The sequence below is a fragment of the Semicossyphus pulcher genome, unplaced genomic scaffold, assembly GCF_022749685.1.
Source record: "Semicossyphus pulcher isolate SPU_LCO1_2020_fin unplaced genomic scaffold, fSemPul1.0.p SCAF_8, whole genome shotgun sequence".
In the NCBI taxonomy this organism is placed as follows: Eukaryota; Metazoa; Chordata; class Actinopteri; order Labriformes; family Labridae; genus Semicossyphus; species Semicossyphus pulcher.
In genome coordinates this window covers 24658102-24675450 of record NW_027211759.1, presented here as the reverse complement: position 1 = coordinate 24675450, position 17349 = coordinate 24658102, and the positions used below count along the sequence as shown (strand labels likewise).

The window sequence follows — 17349 nt, the reverse complement described above, 5'->3', positions numbered from 1 at the left end:
GGACTACAGTTGAGTGTTCCGGTAACGTCAGAAGACCCGCTGAAATTCAAAGTTGGAGGAGGAGACTGAAAACGTAAGACAACAAGAAGGTGTTTTCTTGTTCTCTGTCAGTTAGCGTTGACCTGTTTGATACAGACTGTAGTTTCATACAGACATCTTTTCAGGTAAGGAAACAAACGACTTGCTTGGCAGATACATTCACGCTAGCTGTGCTAACTCTGTTATCCCGTTAACAAGACAGTTTGATCGAACAGTGTTAGCTTGTCATAAGCTAAGCTAACGTTATCCTGGCCAACTTTAGATAAGTTAGCTTGAAGTGAGCTAGCCAGAGTTGACTCAAAGTGTACTGTTGATAACTCTAGCCAGCTTATGAAGCTCCTCTAGTTGTCAAGTGGTTGACTAAATGTTTCTAACATATAGTTATAGCTATGTTGACAGTGTCAACAAGGTCACGATGTGTGTTTAAGTGACTAGCTTGCACAACCTATTTTTGATGGGTTACTTTAAAAATAAATGACGTGAGAAGAAACGTGACAACGCCCAGGGTTTCAATCTTTGCTCAGGTTATTTATTTGGGATAAAGTTGAAGCTTTTTTTTTTTTTTATCCAAGATGTGTCTTAGTCGTGTTTTTAAAAATGTATAAAAGCTAGCTATCTTAATTACTTAGAGATAAATAATAAACATGGCCATGTTAGAGCTTCAACCTTAACATATGAACTCCATTAGCCCATGATAAACAGCTGGTATCTTAAAATACATAATCAGTCTGTAACGTCACCATGTTTTCAGGTCACTATGGAAGCTGGCGAGGAAAATAGTGGCAATACCAACTTGAAGAGACAGAGAGCACCTCTGTCAGATTCAGAAGACAATGTCTTCACTTCATCAGGTTTGTTAATGCCTGTACTGACTTGAAGCTTAAGGTTGATCTTTATAAAAACACCATCTCTACATAGTCTCCACAGGCTTTGCAGTATTTTTGACATTTTTCCTTTTACATCTTCCTTTCAATTGTCTCAGAGGGGAATGATGTCCAGAAACGGCGACGTCTTGAGGCAGATGGTCAGGAGAACCGTAGTCCTAAACCTTCCTCCTCTGGACGCCAAGCAGAGCTTGAGACAAAGCCAGACACACCGATGGTTCCCTCAGTCCGGTCCCGAGTCCAGCAACTCACACAGAGACGAGAGGGTAATCCCAGCTTTACTTAACTTTCTATATGATGAGCATTATCATAGTAGTCAAGGGAAACAGTCAAGCAGGTTTATCTGCATTTAAGATAAGTTGTCAAGGTGTTGAGCAATCTGTGTTGCGCCGGTGTGACAGTGTGGTTTTCAGATGAGTACAGTAGTTTGTAACCTAAAAGTGTTTGTTGTTGTAGGAGCAGCTCCTCTGACCCAGAGGTGCCTGTCTGATCCTGGTGCTGTCAGCCCGTCACTCATTATCCATGAGAAGGGCTTCAGAGAGCATCTTCTCGGTGAGGATGCACTTGAACACAAATTCCAAAAACCTTGTGAATGAATGACTTGTTAAATACAGTGGTACTTGTGTATTTCCAAAACCTTAAACAGACTTTTGTAGCCCTCAAAGTATGATAGTTAGACAAAGACAATACGAAATAGTATCAATAGACTTAAATACTGAAGTGGTCATTAGGTCTGGTCAGGCCAAACAGTGGTAGAGGGCCAATCCTGAGGATGAAAGGTTAGACATTTTACAGACAGTTAAAATATTTGCCACACCTAGCTGCAATGAGATGGCTCTGGACAGGCGGCATTTTTCTTTTTATTTCTCTTAATTATTTGAAAAAAATAACTATTGACTTATATCAAGTATTTGAAACTGAGTTTTGAAATGGAAACTGTGTAGGAAGGTATTAAGAGTCAGAAAAGATAGTTGAAAAAACAAGCAAGCAAACAAAGCCATATTTTTAGTGTGTTGATTTATGTTTACATTAATTAGATTTTTTTCTGATTACATAGTTTGTTGCATACAAAAGGTAAACAAAACTGATAAAACAGTGTTGTGCAACAAAGACAATAAAAACGTCACAAATTAACACTACAAGGAGGCCATTAACACATTTTTAGTGAGAATCACTGTAACTTTATGGGAGACTGTTTATGTCTATTTAAATTTTAGAATTATTCTTTATCCATATTTTTCCATCAGGTGAGGGAGAATTTTCTGAGCGAATGGAACGGTTTAAAGTACCGGTCTTCCAGGCCAGTCCTGCCCCCACAGAGAACTCCACCACCCCCTGCCCTCGGTCCTGCTCCAACTTTGTATCTGATATTCAGCAAAAACTCCAGGGCACCACAACACCCAGCTCCAAGCAGGCTGTCCGCATGCGCCAGGTTGGTTCAGGGTCTTTATGAACACAATTCTAGATCCCAGTTTCATGTACTTTGATAAGCAAATGAACTGAAAAGCCTTGTAATATCAATAATGTGAACACAAAAGTTTTGATATATCAGTATACTTAAATGATATCTGTCAATCAGAACGCTGAAATCATTCTAAACTGCAGCTACTAGCAGCTGCAGTTCACCTGTAATTATATGAACGTAAGAATTTATTTATACTTGTGTGGTTCATAGTTGTCAGTTGATTTTCTTTGAGCACCTGTAGAGTTTTTATTTGACCTCTGACGTGGTTTCCCTGATCAGGAGCGGGAGCTGGAGTTGAGCCAGCTGCATTTTCAACCCATCAGTGAAAACGTCTGGTTGAAAAGGAGCAGCTCTGATCCCTCATTAACTCAGGTGGGTTCATCACGAAATTGTCTGTCAGTAATGTCTTGGCATATTTAATTTTTTGTTATATTTAAGTAGATGTGTATTGATTAGTCTTTTAACCCATGAATAACCAGGACAAACTTGGGCATGACATAACTTTTTTCAACTCTTAAATTCTAAAGTAGCTGATAGTTGTTGATAGAGTCAGAATACCTGGTATGTAGAGCTTGAACTACCATTACTGGATGAATGAATCTCATGTGCTATAGAACTGCACTGCAACAAAATCCAGCTGAGGCCATATAATCCTACTCTCTCCTTTTAAGGGATTATAAACGAATGTGCATGAGTATAATGTCGCCACAAAAGTAACAGTCTCTACAAATCAATGACATAATCATATTTTATCTTGTTTTTTTGTGCCCATTATTACCTTGTTTATTTTAACATTTAATGAGCAATTCCTCAAGTTTGTTTGAGCATTTTTTACACAACATCCTGTGTAAACATTATCAGGGAAGGACCCCTCCTGGACCCTCATATCCATCCTACTGGGTTCCGAGGTCTGTAAGGGTAGTTCATTGGCCTCCCACGAAACCCTGGGATGTGAGTCTGTGAACACATAGCTCTTCATTTTCTTTTTTGACACATGGGAAGTAGTTGGAGCTGAAAGAATGGGCAGTAGAATCATGCTACTCCTGTGGGTAGAATCACTCTTTCAGCTCTGGTTCAGAAGAAAAAAGATACGTTCATGCACAGTGCACCTTTTCCATTTTGGTTATGTTTCGTGATATGTGGTGTTCACATGAAATATTATCTTTTCACTTCACACATTATGAAAAGTAACAAAAGTCACATTCTCACCCCATACTTCTTGTGTTGATGGGTAAATGGCCAAGATCCAGTACTTTCTTTTGTTTTATTTTGTGTAATTTCTTGCATTTCAACCTTAAACAAAGCTTTTCTCTGCATTACTACTTCTTATTTATGTTTCCTGGTGCTGATATTGTTGCTTCAAGCAGGCTGATGGTGAAACTGAGATGAAAGATGGCAGCTTCACTGAAGCTTCTTCATCAAGTGCCAAGAATCAGTCTTCAGATGGGACAGGTAAGACTTTCTACATCTTGTTCACTACTCCCATTCCATCCTCTTGAATGAGATAAACACACTTTAATTTCATATTGGGGGGTTAGGGTTAGTGGGTCAATACCCATCAGCACTCTACAGACTACAAAAATAGAAGGTGGCTTGTCCCAAACTAATATGCAAGGCTTGTTTTTTGCCTCAATCAATGCTTTCCCCAGTCCATATCCATTGTATCTGATTGTGCTCTGATTGTGACCATTGTTAAAACTAGGGATAGACCGATTATTGTCCGGGCCGATTATCGGCCCGATATTCGGCATTTTGACGCATATCGGCATCAGCCTTTTTTTGATCTGACGGCCGATAAGAGTTAATTTCTTTGCAAATTTTATTTAACTTTGTTTTATTTACTTTATAAAACTTCAGGAAGTTATTGATTTATTTATTTAAATTTTCAGTTAACTTTATAAGAGATGCTGCTGACCCTGGGAACTCCCTGCGCTTTTTGTTTGTTTAATAAACATATGCTTAAAGGCATTTAAACAAAGTTAAGTGTTGCAGTTTGTATTATTCAAAATTTTGACGCCAATATTTTCACTTTTACTGCAAATGAATATCGGCTCCAAATATCGGTTATCGGCCTCCTTGACTGCTAATACTCGGTATCGGCCCTGAAAAAACCATATCGGTCTATCTCTAGTTAAAACAAACCCCAAAATTCTTTGATAACAAGCTAGTATCTTTTCCCAATCATTGATGCATCAATCCCATCTGATTTGTGTCATGGCTGCTTAGGGGTGGTCATGAGAAATACTTGTTTGAATCTATAAAAATCTGCATTTGCTGTAAGTGCGGGATGTTAATTGCAGCAAGTAAAAATGAAGTTGTTTGTTGATTTGTGTTAACGTGTCTTTTCCTTACATGGTAAAACACAGATCTTAAAATAGCTTTATAACATTATAGATAAGATTACTTTCAAGTATTTCAGGTTGAAACTCAGGTGGCCCAGTGTTAAGATGTGAGACAACTTTTTCGACAGGTAAAAGGCCACGCTGTGATGCTGAAGCCCCCGCAGCATCTGTAGAGGCTGACAACTCTAACAAACAGCCGCAAATTGAACAAAAGGAGCAAAATACTTATCAGAGCAAGGAGGTCGGTGAGGAGAAGGGCAACAAGGCATCTGTTGGAGGTGAAGAGCAGTTTAGGTCCCAACACTCGCAGACCCAGACTGTGTTGAAGTTGTCTTTTAGCGACGATCAGAGTTTCTCCAGCGCACCTTTCGGTGAGGACCAGAATATGTCAGAGCTGCCTACAGGCGGTGATCAGGGCTTGCTAGAATCCACTTATTCAGAGGAGTCCAAAGTGAATGAAAAAGGAGAGGTTTCTAAAATAACTGAACGGAAGAGGTCCGAGGTGTTTTCATTTGAAGAAGTTGCAAATGATTGTTCTTCATACCACGAAGAGAGGATGGAGACTTCAACGGATGAGGAGTTAAGATTGTGGAGATATCCTCAAGAGTGCAAGGAGGAGGAGGAGTCAATCTTAGCTGAACAACAGGAGGAAGATATGTGCGCTAAAGAGGAGGAAGGGGAGCTGGAATCATCCAGAGTGGAAGAGGAGAAAGGAGGCAGTGTTGCAGAGTGCAGTGAGCCCTTTGACATCCAGGATGGTGAATGTGATTTGAGTCAAGTCTCTGCTGAGATTGCTGGTTCATCTGAAATGCAGGAAGGTGATGGTGATGAATTAGAGTCGGAGAGCTGTTTAGATGAGTCTTTGAAAGACAAGTCTAAAGAGTCTAGCGAAGGATATTACGAGGGAGCAGCCACGGGAGATCATTTTACAATAGAGCAAGACCAGGAAGAAACAGAAGGGTGTACTCATGAGGACGATGTGTGTCAGCAGTCGAAGGAAATCCAGACAGTCAGTATAAAAGAAGAAGACATGGATCTAGAGTCAGAGAGCAGAGACCCGAGTAGCACAGTGAAACAAAGACAGGCATCTCCTCTTACAGATGTAGGTCTAGACACGGAGCTAGAAAGTAATACTGAATATGCAGCAAAACCTGATGTAGAGACTGAATCATCAGACATTGATGGAGGTGGTGGAGTTCAGGGTGTGACAGAAGTCCAAGCTTCAGATCAGCTTTTGGAGGCGGATGAAATGGAGCAAGAGGCAGTAGATGTCAGCCAGAGTGTTGTAGAAGAAACTGAGAGGGCTGAAGAAGGAGAAAGCTCAAAGAAGGTCACCTTTTTCCTGGAGCCGGAGCTAATCAATGACTCAGCCCTGTCTGAGACCAATGTCTCCATGGAGTCCAGGGTAGAGACGAGTATGTCAGGTGAGAACAGTAAGAGGACGTTTGCACCTGAGGACACCTTTGGAGAAGTTGAACACACGGGTGAAGATTTTTTTCATAAGACAGAATTCACTGGTGGTGACACTGCATTTTCTGGGTTTGTTGTAAGAGCTGCTTGCTTTCTAAATAACAGGAACTAAAGGTTTGAACACTCTTCTTCATACAAGCTCACATGCACAGGTTTTATTCTGAGAAGTGTGTACAGCTGCTGTTTGAGGATAAATCTTTGATATTCTATGACCATATCACCAAATAATGAGAAAGAAAATTAAATATTCTTTTCTTTCTAGATTTGCATGAGGAGAAATAATGTCAGTTGGGGGCCAAAACAAATATAATAGTAATCCTTTCTCCTATGCCATTCCTTTTTTGGATGTAACGTTGGCACCAGGAATAGTTGCAGTTTTAACATAAGGATTTGATGGCTCAAAGTTTTGGTGGGCGGTGAGAGCTAGCATGGACGGGGGTGGCTCTGGGACTCCAGAGCAAACTGTTGAGCCTCCCCGAGGTGTTGTCGGCCTTACTTGACAAAACACCCTGATAACCCTGTTGATGTGCTGGCTCTCGCTGCCCATCTAAATACAAGTTTGAGTTGCTTTCTCTCCTCTCTTCCCTCATGAAAATGGGGGAGTAGTGGGAGGTACAGCGTACAGCCTAGCCCGGCAGAGATGTTAGCCCCAGACAAGGCACTTCACTGGCTCTGCCTTCTTTCTAACACGCCTCTCTCTACATGCTTTTCTCTCTATCCGTCTCTCTATCGTTTTCTCTTGTGTGTTTAATTCAAATGTGGGGACCAGTAGAAGCCATGTGGTAGGGTAGGTGGAGCTTGCATGAACAGAGCCTGTGTCTGTTGAAGTTGGCAATGCTGCGTGGGTTGCGGTGGTAGGTTAGGGTAATTAGAAGTATTGGGATGAGGGAACAAGGGCTTATCCTTATCGTGAGGGCACAAGTATCTTGTGTTTAATTCAAATAAGACTATCAAATCATAAATTTGTTGGGAAAAATAAAGCTCAGGCAAATAATTTGTTGGTCTGTTGTCAAAGAATAACGTCACTTTGCAGGGTTAGAATTAACCTCATCACATAATAGACAGTGCAACTTGTTGTGTATCATGCCTGCAGTGGATTATCTAAAGAAAGACGTATGACTTTTCAGACCACAAAATAGAACTAGGAGCTAGCATGCTATTTCCTAAATATATGTTCAGTCGGTGTGTGATGTAGAGTAATTGGAAATGTTAGTTCTAAAGGAACATGAGAGAACACCTTGATTCAGAAATATAGGCTGTATTATGTGTAGCTCTGGTTGTGTCTATTTTTCTTGCAGCTTCAGCCTAAGTGTGATGGGAAATTTATATCTTAACACAAGTAATAAAAAGAGAGATTGGGTCTCAGTTACACAGTTAGTATTGCACAGGTTCGCTTAACACAGGGGTGCCCAATCCTGCTCCTGGCGAGCTCCCTTCCTGCATGTTTTAGGTTTCTCCGTAATGTAGCACATCTGATTCAAATGTTTTGCTCGTTATCAATCCCCTGAGAAGCTTCAGTTGATTGATAACGAGCAGATCATTCAAATCAGGTGTGTTAACAGAATAGATGTGACTGTTGTGGTTTTCATCCATTCACCTCATCACCAGTCTACCTCTTGTTGAAGTTCTCATTTGTTTCAGTGACCTGATACATTTTTGTAATGTTTCTTTCCACAGAGGCTGAACTGAGCTCTCATGATGAGACCAACACCGCTGAAATAATTGACCAGATGTTTGATGAAGTCCTTGAATATGCTGGAAGGATAGAGGAAGAGAGGCTGAATCATGAAGACACTGAGGACCGTGACAGTGGCATTGGCACTTGCTCTGGAGAGAGTAGTAAGATAGACATGGAGTCAGAGAAGGAGAAAAGTGAAAAAGAGGCAGACAGCGAAGAAGAGTTGGATCAGACCAAGAACCTTGAAAGCAACGGGGATGAGATGCTGACTTTTCCTTCCAGCGGCATCCTGTCTCCGCTCAGCAAGTCTGTGGAGGCTGTAGTCACCCCTCTGGTAAGATCATAACTTTAACCTGTTGAAACATGGCAGAAAAAAAATAACTTTCCAGATTCTGAATACATACATGATCCATTTCCCACCAACAGCGCCTGACAGTGGGCCAGGAGTCCAACCCTCCATCTCTGCTCCTGACACCAGAAGAGACCACCACCCCTCCTGTTGAATCTGCTCCTCTATACAGGTGATCACAGCAGCAGCAACCAATTCTGTTTACAACTCATTTTGAAACTCAGTCTTAAATCATCAGTTATATTTCATACTTAAGTTTCTGTCACATGTCGCTAGCTTGATTATGGTTCATTATCTCGTTGACAGCATTGATGCCTACCGCACACAAAGACAAAGTAAGCCATCCACCATTCAGAGTGTCACTCCTGGGGTTCAGAGACGAGCTCCAGAGAAGTCCCAGCCTCAGCCCTCTGTCAACACCAAGGAGAAAATCACGGTGTGTAGCACGACTGTAACTGTTTTCAGGTTGAGATCTAAGTATGTAACCCCTTCTTCAATATCCCATGGGACAGGCTTTTATATCATGTATCAACCGCACTAGAGCTGCTGAAAATAACTTTTTCTGGATTGAATGATGTGTAGTACAAGTGTTGAGTAACGTTGTCTTTGTCTAGGCTCTCAATCAAGAAACAGGGAAGCTGCAGAATGTGATCAGCCAGACTCTGCAGGCTCTGAGCTGCTGTACTGATGAGGAGCACGGACGAGGCTCTCTGGAGGAGGCCGAAGCAGAGAAACTACTGCTGGTCTCCTGTATGTTCACATCCAAGATTTATGCTTTAATTGTTCAATCTTTGTTTCATGATGATGTGATAGATGTTTAGTTCTCAGCCAATAACAATGCACAAGGTGTGGGGACAGGATTCTGTAGCCCCAAAAATCCAACATTAATGCTGTGAATTTTAAATGGCATTGATGTTTTCAGTAGAAAACGTACCTTCCCTAGTAAATAACAGTTGATCTTGTACCCTGCTAAGGAGCTCCCAGACCTTGTAGTTGCCCAAATTCTTGGACATTTGGCTTACCATATGTTAGCTGCTAACTTCTTCTCATTTGTGTTTGTTGCTAACTGCTGGTGGGTGCACAGATAAAACATCCTCAAAACCTCAGGCCCTTGTCCCATCCCGACAGTTCGCCCATTTACACTGACAGAGACAGCTATGTTAACACCTAATGTTCTCTTAACAAACTGTAATAGACAAATCTTTCTCATTGTGTTTTTAACACTTATTATAGAATGATAAGTATTTTTCTTCTTATTTTTTCATCTTTCTGTGTCCCTTACTCTTGTGATTTACTTGTGTGTTACAGGTGAGAAGCGCTCTGCCCTACTGGCTGAAATGACCAGACTGAGGGAGGAGAGGAGCTCAGAGTCAGGAGAGGCAGCAGCAGAGGACAGGGAATACATTTCCCAGCAGCCCTGCAGAGGGACTGTCAGCATCACAAACATCCAGCTGCCTCTCAAGGTGGAATTTGTCTGCTCTTCACACAACCGCACAGGTAAAAACAAGATTTAGTATTTATTTGCATTACCTCACATATTTAACAATTTTCATGTATTTTTATGTCCTAAATAAAATACCTTCTATTTCCAAATTCAGGGATTAATTAACTAAAATGTAGTGGTTGACCTCCGCTTTGACTGATTTGTGTTGTTACCCATTTAGGTCGGCCAAGTCACTATTTCTTCATCCTGATCCGCTACGGGCCCTGCAACATCGTCGCCACCCCGCTGGCCACGGCTGCCGATGCTCAGAACGGAGACACCATCTCCTTCCCCACTTCTGTCACCCTGTAAGCTTTCGTTCATCTGCTGCTCTGAGGTCACTTCATTCAAACACTTTGTGCAATGCTTCTGATTTCAGTATTTACATTTTTCTTCCTTTCTTTTTCTGAATTCATATCTCTGCCTTTGTTTTTTGGGGGGGGGGGTTTTCACCGAGATCATTGCACAAATCTGTTGTTTAAATGTATATCTTATTAATAAATGATTAATGGATGGTAACATTCAGAAAACAGCCAAATAGGGACACTCTTTTTTGCACCATTGTTGGGGTTCTAAAATATCAGATTAATGTATAGCATGCTTTCTCTCCTTTTCTCTATTCTCTCCTATATTTCAGGAAGGACATTCGCTCATCCTTTGAGATTGATGTGGAAGTCTACAGCCTGGTGAGACAAAGCATTTTGATATGCAGTTTTCCTTTGTTGCATATTCATTGAGAGATTTTTTATTCAAATTAAATTATTTTAAATTAAATTGTTTGGGGCTGCAGGATTAAAGTATTTCATCCCAGCATGAAAGTAAGCTTCACATGTTGTTTGCTGGTTTATAAGCTACAATGTTAGCTGATGATGTTGTAGACAAACGTTCATCTTGTACATAGTGCTGTATTGAGTGTGAGTGGGATGCTCCTGGCACAACCATTGAGCTTTCTAGTGTTGTGGGCCCAGCTCAAGGACACACTAGTTATTGAGAGAGAGCCCACCTGTTGTTTGTTTTCTTTTTTTGTTTCTCTTCTTGAAAATGGAACAAGCAGCTAAAAACATGTGCTGTGTACTCTCTGATGGAAGAGGGGCTATAGTGGCTGTTGGTTATTGAATTGCACTTAAATTGTGCATTTCTAGTTTTCTCACCACTCAATGCATTTGACACAACATGCTACGGCTACACTATCTATTGTTTCAGTATCAACATTGTAACATGTGCATGTGCTATAGCGAAGATGTACAAAGCAGTCAGTCTGCAGTCTGCAATTTTATCTCTTACCAAGCAGATTAAGCAAAAAATGTGAACATCCTCAGCTAAAAGGGCTCATAGAAAACACATCTGCGACACAAGAGGTTTTTAAAATCAATTGAGAATTTCCCTAAATATATCCCCACCTTTTCTCTCCTTCAATGGTCAGAAGTTTAAGGAGTTTTTTTGTTTGTTTCAAGAGGATCAACTTTTGAAGTACCCAAATTTTGAAAATTATAATTGTTAATTGAATTTCTATACATCGAACACCAAGCCTGGGGGATTTTAATTGTCCCTGTTTTTGTGCCACGTAGTCCCACACTTCAGGTAGCAGCTGCACTATGGACCGGGCCACCACCAAGTCCAGGGTAAGTGATTGAGCCAAATAATGAGCCTGGTGTTTATTTATCAACAGTAGTCTAATTTAATTATGGTGTCTTTACATATTCAGGTCACACCAAGAAAGCTTCTGAATACTATCACAGTGAGTACCATGATTTTAATCAACAAACAAATTGTTGCTCCATGATGTGGAACAAACAAGGTTTTTAACATCATGGACATTTTTACCAAAACCTTTTCTATTGCTTTCAACAGAGATCCAACAACAGTCTGACAGGTCAGTTCAAGTATTATTAAGACCTTTATTTTAGCTCATATCTTTTTATGCTAAATAGTTGTTTGAAAAGGTTTCTGCATACAAAAATAGTTCTATTTTGCAACATGAAATACTATCTTGTACTTAATAACATTCACAAACCAAACACACTATCACTGCTCATAATGGTTATGTATATTAACTCTTTCATGACTGCTGTGAGTTCATCACTCTGTGCGTCTTTGTGTTTCAGCAGCTGCTCCTCCTGCTCTCAACACTCGTCGCTCCAGTAACTTTAGCATGGTTGGCTCCCATAAGATCACCCTGGCCTCACTGGGACACAGCAAGTTCCCTCTGGATAAGGTATTAATCTACCATGATATGGAACCTAGTGCTGATTTTCTACTGAGTTGTTTTTTGTGAAAGTATTATTTTTAAGAATGATTTTTTTTTTTAAGAATGACTTAAGCAATCTTGTAAAATTAATTGACATAAAACAGATCCAAGTCACATAACGTGGATATATTTAGTACACACATTTTTACACACAGAAGGAAAAGTGTGATGTAACACATCAAGCTTTGCACCTTTCTCTGTGTTTCATTTCTGACCTCCAGCACAGTGCTACAAGCATCACCCTTTTACACCCTTTTTCTGTTAGATGTTTCAACATATGGGTGGGCTCACTGGTGATGTAACATATCTGCCTCCCTCTCTCTGTCTTGCTTCCTTCACTCAGATGAAACTTGAAGGCAAAATCAGGAGGCTGCTGGGAGATGAATTTCAGGAAAAGGTTTCACTCTTATCACGACACTGTCAGCCCTTCACCTCTCTGTTTTCCCTCTGCAAGTACTAACCTGACCCTGACTCATTATTCAAGTCACACAAATTAACCAGCCCTCAGGATGATACTATTTATTTGTGGTGAATTAATATATTTTACATTTTCAACCTCGTTCCTGTCTGATATCAAAAACCCAGTAAGATATCCTTAACTTTAGCATTTTAAATCCAACACTCCTTACGTGGGTGTGAAATGACACAGTGCTTTAAGTCAAAGTAATGATATATATAAGAGATATTTACAGATAATACCCAACATGTGTATTCAGATAAAATGCATGACACATATTGTGTATATAAACAATAATGAGGGGAAAGCAGCATAGCAAATACACTTTAATGAAGTCATTGTATAATTTCACCTGTTTAGTATTTATTCTGTAGCAGCAGTATGCGTATGTCTGTGGTAACTGTTATAAAAGAAGAATTTCACTCCAAAATGCCGTTTAAATATCTCTATAAAGTCACAAGATGTCACCACATCTGGTCAGTCTTTAGCGGAGCATGTGCATTTCAGGGAGCTTTTCTGTACAAAATGGATCAAGTGCTTGTTGGACTGAAACGCTTCAAAACCTTTCTGTTACTTGTTTCTCTAAATGTTTTCTATGTCAGACCAGTTTAACAGCGTGTCCCCTTCCTCTTCTCCCTGAACCGCAGGTGCCTTTTCTCTCTCCTCTAGAGGGCAACATTTACCTGCGACTGGACAGCGAAGGTCACTCTAATGTAGAGCACCAAGGCTTCCTGGTCAGTAATCAGAAATGTGTTTTCAGCAACACTCTGCAGACATACCATCCTTGAAAGCTATTTTGTTTCATACTGCCTTGAATGCTAAAGGGGAATTCAAGTATTAAAATGGAAGCCTTATTTTTTACATGTTTTTGGGTCTAAGTATCTAATAAGTTAAAAGTTTGTCAGTTTTTATCACTGACAGGCTCAAATAGTTTTTCTAAGTGTCTTCGTGTCAAGGAGTGAGATGCTTTTCTTGAAACCATTTACAGCAGTTACATCACCCTCTTAAAATCCACCAGACTCCATTAACAAAAACAAGTCATTTAACCTTGCAGAAAACAAGAGTTTATGTTAACACCTATGAAACACAAATATTGTGCTTGATTTGAACTCACAAACATACTAACCGATCAAAGCAGCCATAGACCAGCACCTCCAGTGTTCTGCAAGGTAAAATGACTGTTGTAGTTAGTGATGTCTGGTGACTTTGGAGAGAGCAATGTAACAGTTGTTCCTGGGAAGAGTTCCATCTCTTAAGCGATCCCTCTTAAATGTTGTCAGACACTTAAAATAGTAGAATCATGTGTCATGATGAGCTGAAACAGTGTTTAAAACCATTTTTACTGCATGTAGTCACAACTCACTCTTATCTTATTTTGTGATTCTGTTCCCAGACAATGTTCGAGCTGATTAGTGGATTTGGCGTGTGGCATCGCCGATTTTTTGTTCTGAAGGGATGCGACATGTACTACTGGAACCACCCCAATGACAGAGAAACTAAGGTACAAAGAGGCAGACACACAGACTTGCAGACAAAGTCGTTAGGTAACCTTGTAATAAATGTAATATTGTTTTCTGTTTTTGCCTCCCAGGGTGCAGAGGGCAGCGTTTCTCTGTCCAGCTCCCACAGTCGGTGTGTCAGGCCTGTCAAGAGGGACTCATGTGCTCGACCTTTCACCTTTGAGCTGGTGAGCAACATCCCACAGCAGCAACAGGACAACAGCCAGGAAGCCTTGGCCAAGTAAGAATGAATATTAAATCAAACACCTTGAAAGTTTAGTCTCATGAAACTTTTTTTTTATATAGTTGCCACTTCTGTTTACAGTAAGCATTCAGCATGTTGCTGTTTTGGCTGCAGCCAACTAGTGATGTCACAGAGTGTGTTTTAATTTTGACAGTTATTGGGAAACGCCTCCTGTGACATCAGTGATTGGGTTGATTCTAATTATTGTTGTTATTTTGAAATGATCTTACCAGCCACTGGATCCTAAAGGGGAATTCCTGTATTTTAAACATGGGCCCTGTTGTTGCATATTTTGTGCTCTAAGTGACTAATGTGTACAAAAAGTTTTGGGATTACTTCAGTAGATTTCCACAGCCGGCAGCTGTGAAAGGGGTTTAAATTACTCCCTCTATCCCGCTTTTCGGCCCATCCAGTCGAGGCAGATGTCTGTTCAACATGAGTCTGGTTCTGCTCGAGGTTTCTGCCTGTTAAAAAGAAGTTTTTCTGCCACTGCTGCCAAATGTTGCTAAGTGCTGCTCATGGTGGATTCATGTTGGGTCTCTCTCTAAATAATATACAAAAGAGTACGGTCTCAACCTGCTCTTTCTGTAAAGTGTCTTGAGATAACTTTGGTTATGACTTGTAACTATACAAATAAAATTTGATTGATTGATTGATTGATTGATTCCTTGGGGAAAATGTGTCTGATCAAAGTGCGTCCACTGAAAGTTCTTGTGTTTGCCACTAACAGGCTCAGATTCTTATTATCTACAGAAATGATCACCACAGAGAAGGACCTTTTGATTAACAAGTAAGATCTTTGTTTTAACCAGAAACACCTGTTGCAGAGATCTCTTCAGTGCCCACTGACTCTACATTTACATTGCATCACTTAGTTCTCTCTCTAGGACTTGTTGGTCTACGGCTTCCTTAATCACTGGGCTTTTTGTCATTGTGAGACTTTGGTGTTTGAACTGGTAACTTTGGATCCAAAACAATATTTCTATGACACAATAACAAAAAAGTAACTGATCGAGTCAGATGTAGACAAGCAATGTTCTGCAAGGTAAAACGATCTTAATCAATCAATCAAATTATACTTGTATAGCGGCAGATCCTAACCACAGTTATCTCACACCACTTTAAAAAAGAGCAGGTCTAGACCGGACTCCTTTGTTATTGTTACTGTCGATGGAGACTGGCTTTGAAGAGAGCGATGTGACAACGTTTCTGGTTTCAAAAAGAGGATCTTGCTCTCAATCATGAAGGTCTGTCTTTATTATAAGGATTGCTTAGTAATGTTTAAAAAAATGCCTGAGCCTGTCAGTTCAAGAAACAAGCACTTTAAGTGAAGGTATTTTGATTGGCACATTTTGTCTGCAAGCATTATGTTGCAGCTTTTGTTGCTAGTTTCGCGGCTGCAAACTGAGGCAGTCTTCTGGAGCAAATCCCAAAAAAATGTGCCTACTGGTTATTTCCACAAAAGAATAAAAATAAAAAAGATCACAGTAAACAAACTGCTGGATGTTGCTCTTGTTCAGGTGCTGGTTTTCAGCTGACACCAAACAGGAGAGATTGGACTGGATGGAGAAACTCAACCAGGTTCTGTTGGACTTTCACACGTGGAACCCAACATCGGCAAGTCAGCAGTCGAACACGTCCAGCACTGGTAACCTGAGAGAGAGCATACTTTAACTACATCACCAAGACAACACACCTGCTCATTATGTGATGTTCTTTCAGTTTTTGAAAACACCCTGACAGCAGTGTGTCTGCTGCAGGTAGAGGAGCTGATGTGAGGGGTTACACTGTTTATCTCAGAGCTGCAGGAGATTATCTAATTCTTTAAAGGGTCTGTGCATGTAGCAAGGCAACATGTCTCATGTTGATTTATCTTTGATTTTCATAGTTATTTCTTTATCTGAATCCAATCTGGTTTCATCTATTGGATATCACTTTTATTTACAGGTCCTATTTGAATATTTGTAGTTGATCTTTACCATGATTATGTGGAGAGAAGGTTTTATTTTGACTTGTTTTCTGTGGCAATCAGCTGCATTATCCTTTGTAAGCAATATTATTGCTCACTTTCAGTTGCTAAGATGAAACTCCTCCTGTAGCTTATATATATGTTTGAAGTAATTTACTCATACTTAGCGTCATACTGTATTTTTCTATCATTTAAACTGGAAGGGTAAAGAAGTTTGTATCGAAACACGAATGAATGTTGAATAAGAAGGAAACCATTAACTCTACTGAACTAATCTAGAGTGAGAATGTAATAATGGCAGAAAACACTGCAATTTATTAATCTATTGAAGGTATGTTAGCTAGTGTTGCAATGGGAGCATATATTTACATATTTAAACACATATTATATATGTAATGTGGATGAGAGACCTGGTGATGTAAAAGAGGGGAATGAAGTGGTGCTGCTATAATGCATGAAGTCTGTACTGTCTGATGTCCTGTCCTTTTCCATGTATTTCCACCTATCAGTCTGTCACTATGCTATGTTATTCATATGAACTCTCATTCTATGCCCCTTATTGTATTGCCCCTTAAGGTAAATAAATGGATTGAAATGGCTACAAAATGGTTTAAATTGGGTGACTATTTCGAACATGGCTTTTGCAGAAAGTGCGGGTACAAAAGGCAAAAGTGTGATCTATAAAAATTTTTGAAAAAGGGCGTGTATCAGAAAACACAATGACAATTACCAATAAATATGTGACAGGCCCATATCAACCTGATGATATCACTTTATTATTTGCATTTTCTCTTCAGTACAAACATGTGAAAGTCAGTGAATAATCTAATTTCATACAGATGTTGCAGAAAACTAGATTTAAGGTTTAAATACTTCACATGGCTTCAGTGTTGCCACACTCTCCTCTTGTTACACATTTACATTCACTGCTGATCTCCTATACATACTGAGCCTGAGATAGTCTGGCAGGAAGGCGGCTCAGGTCAGGAATGTCATACAGGAAGTGGTCTAGAATTAGACTTCCTGTTCGTCCCATAGCTCCTCTGGGTGGAGCCACTGCAGGGTGTTGTGGAGCCCAAGGTGATGACAAATACAAGGGGTGGGGGAGCATTGATTCTGCCTTCAGGACAAAAATACAGCTGTGTTAAATAAGCCAACTCCAGCTGTTAGAGCTCTTAAACTCAATGGTACAGCACAGGGTTTCAATGGCCTTAATTCTCAT

The 17349-nt window shown here is 40.1% G+C and overlaps 1 protein-coding gene across 1 annotated transcript; it reads left to right on the top strand.

Annotated features, from left to right (window-relative positions):
- The first annotated feature begins 97 nt into the window (after window positions 1-97).
- anln2 (anillin, actin binding protein 2) lies at window positions 98-16720 on the top strand. Its single transcript, XM_069686139.1, has 23 exons — window positions 98-164; window positions 791-890; window positions 1022-1189; window positions 1380-1475; window positions 2171-2355; window positions 2668-2760; window positions 3756-3840; window positions 7878-8212; window positions 8305-8399; window positions 8534-8663; window positions 8842-8977; window positions 9536-9724; window positions 9892-10018; window positions 10348-10396; window positions 11279-11332; window positions 11416-11448; window positions 11562-11583; window positions 11816-11925; window positions 12302-12355; window positions 13063-13149; window positions 13809-13916; window positions 14007-14155; window positions 15679-16720. The coding sequence occupies exons 2-23, from the start codon at window positions 797-799 to the stop codon at window positions 15830-15832; spliced, it is 2553 nt and encodes an 850-aa protein (XP_069542240.1). The 5' UTR covers window positions 98-164; window positions 791-796; the 3' UTR covers window positions 15833-16720.
- Window positions 16721-17349: the final 629 nt, after the last annotated feature.

What these genes read in the sequence shown, in the direction of transcription:
- anln2 (XM_069686139.1), top strand. Translation starts at nt 797, where the DNA reads ATGGAAGCTGGCGAGGAAAATAGTGGCAATACCAACTTGAAGAGACAG. An exon ending in TCAGTCTTCAGATGGGACAG is followed by an intron (nt 3,841 to 7,877) that starts GTAAGACTTTCT and finishes TTCTTTCCACAG; the next exon opens with AGGCTGAACTGAGCTCTCAT. An exon ending in ATCCAACAACAGTCTGACAG is followed by an intron (nt 11,584 to 11,815) that starts GTCAGTTCAAGT and finishes TTTGTGTTTCAG; the next exon opens with CAGCTGCTCCTCCTGCTCTC.